General features: G+C 40.2%; 1 protein-coding gene across 1 annotated transcript; it reads left to right on the forward strand.

Moving 5' to 3' along the window:
* Positions 1–228: 228 nt before the first annotated feature.
* On the forward strand, positions 229–1,017 carry LOC117591708. Its single transcript, XM_034285027.1, has 2 exons — positions 229–318; positions 396–1,017. The coding sequence occupies exons 1-2, from the start codon at positions 316–318 to the stop codon at positions 747–749; spliced, it is 357 nt and encodes a 118-aa protein (XP_034140918.1). The 5' UTR covers positions 229–315; the 3' UTR covers positions 750–1,017.
* Positions 1,018–1,713: the final 696 nt, after the last annotated feature.

Below are 1,713 nucleotides of genomic sequence, written 5' to 3' on the forward strand. Positions count from 1 at the left end.
CTAAAAGCCCTACTTGATTGTTCATTCTCTTTGCTAGGGATGGAAAGGATTTAACCGTCTAGTTTTTAGCAAGTGTTGAAGCCATTCCCCATTCGATGTGTTCTAGTGTTGGAAAAGCTTACATCGTGTTTTGTTTTGTGTTGAGTTGCCTCCTCTAGGACATAATGACAGAGGCATATTTTTTTGAGTGCTTAATCGAAAATTTGCAAGATGTGAAAAAAGATTCGGTCTCTAAAAATACGAGAAAGTTTATTCTGAATAACTTGATTCTGCAATCAACTCTAATAAAATCAATAACATCAATCTTCTTAAGCAATGGTAAGACTACACCTTTTTTGTGAGTACATTTAAATTTAATATGTGTCCCCCACGATACCCCGTCGTTACATGTGTAGGCTCCTACAACCGGTACATACACCAATAAAATTCACTATGTCAAAAAGCAGATCCTCGAAAAGGTAACAATGAAGCAATATGCACAAGTTTTTATGCTGCCCATGGACAGAAGAAACCGAGATATTGCGGGACTCAAAAATCCCATGGACCTGGGCACAATCACTATTCGTGTGCAGAAACGGCGCTATCGAAATGAAGATGAACTGATTTTCGATCTCAAACTTGTCTATCAGAATTGGCTTTCGTTGAAGAGGGAAAGTGCAATCCTGTGCCGGCCTGGCAATCAAGTTGCAAAAATTCGTGGAGAACAAGGTGTCGAAAATGTCAGAGGGCCAGGAGTTGGAGATCAATAAGGATTCCAAGATGACGGTCAAGTCCCTCCAAAATTTTCCCTGGCGGCAGTTAAATAGCACAGAGCCGACTCCAACAGAGCCTATGAATGTGTGTGTGCATGTGACACCAGAGCTTGTCGCTGATCCTACGGATGTTTAGACAGAGCCCTATGAAGAGGATGATTCATTGCGGATAATCACACAAATTCTGAGCAAAACGCAGCTGATGCACTACCTTCAGCCACCCGATATAAGTATCTATGTTGATACTCTTGGTGACTGCAGCAATGAATGCAACTGTCAGTTGTGGGACAGCAACGTGGATGCTTTGACATCGCATGAGCTGCAGACTGTCATGCATATAGCGTTGCAACATAATGTGCCAGTCACTATGAAAAAAGGCAGAATGGACTTAAGCATAACGAAATTCTCCCCCAAAGTTATATCCATATTAAATGAGGCTCTCCTTCAACGCAGACGCAACGATTCTGTATTGCTGCAACTTATGACAGCTGATGAACGGCAGGTTATGACGGAATATTTGGAAAACAGGTTGCTCAGACTCAACACCCTCTTGAACATATCAAATCGTACGAGTACTTTAAGGAGACACGCCACTATCAGTAACAGTCAGGATCTGGAACACTCCGGAACGGTTATCTGATGACGAAAAGGAGGAAAAGGGAGGAGGAAAGCATGTTAAAAAAGGACAGACCTAAAAGAAATCGTAAAGGATGGAAGAACAGGCGAAACAAATAGAAAATTACTAACAAGTTAATACATACATATATATATATGTGCATATATGCATATTAAATATTCAAAAATAATTGCAATGTCCGATCGACACGTACACAACCCACCCCAATAAAAATTAAATTCGTCGTTTATTTCTTGCGGTTTAAGATTGTGTCTTTTGTGTGTTTCTCTATTCTGTATGAGTTCTGCAGATTTCCAAAATAACCATGAACATGATAATACTATT

The sequence above is a fragment of the Drosophila guanche genome, unplaced genomic scaffold (genome assembly GCF_900245975.1).
Source record: "Drosophila guanche unplaced genomic scaffold, DGUA_6, whole genome shotgun sequence".
In the NCBI taxonomy this organism is placed as follows: domain Eukaryota; kingdom Metazoa; phylum Arthropoda; class Insecta; order Diptera; family Drosophilidae; genus Drosophila; species Drosophila guanche.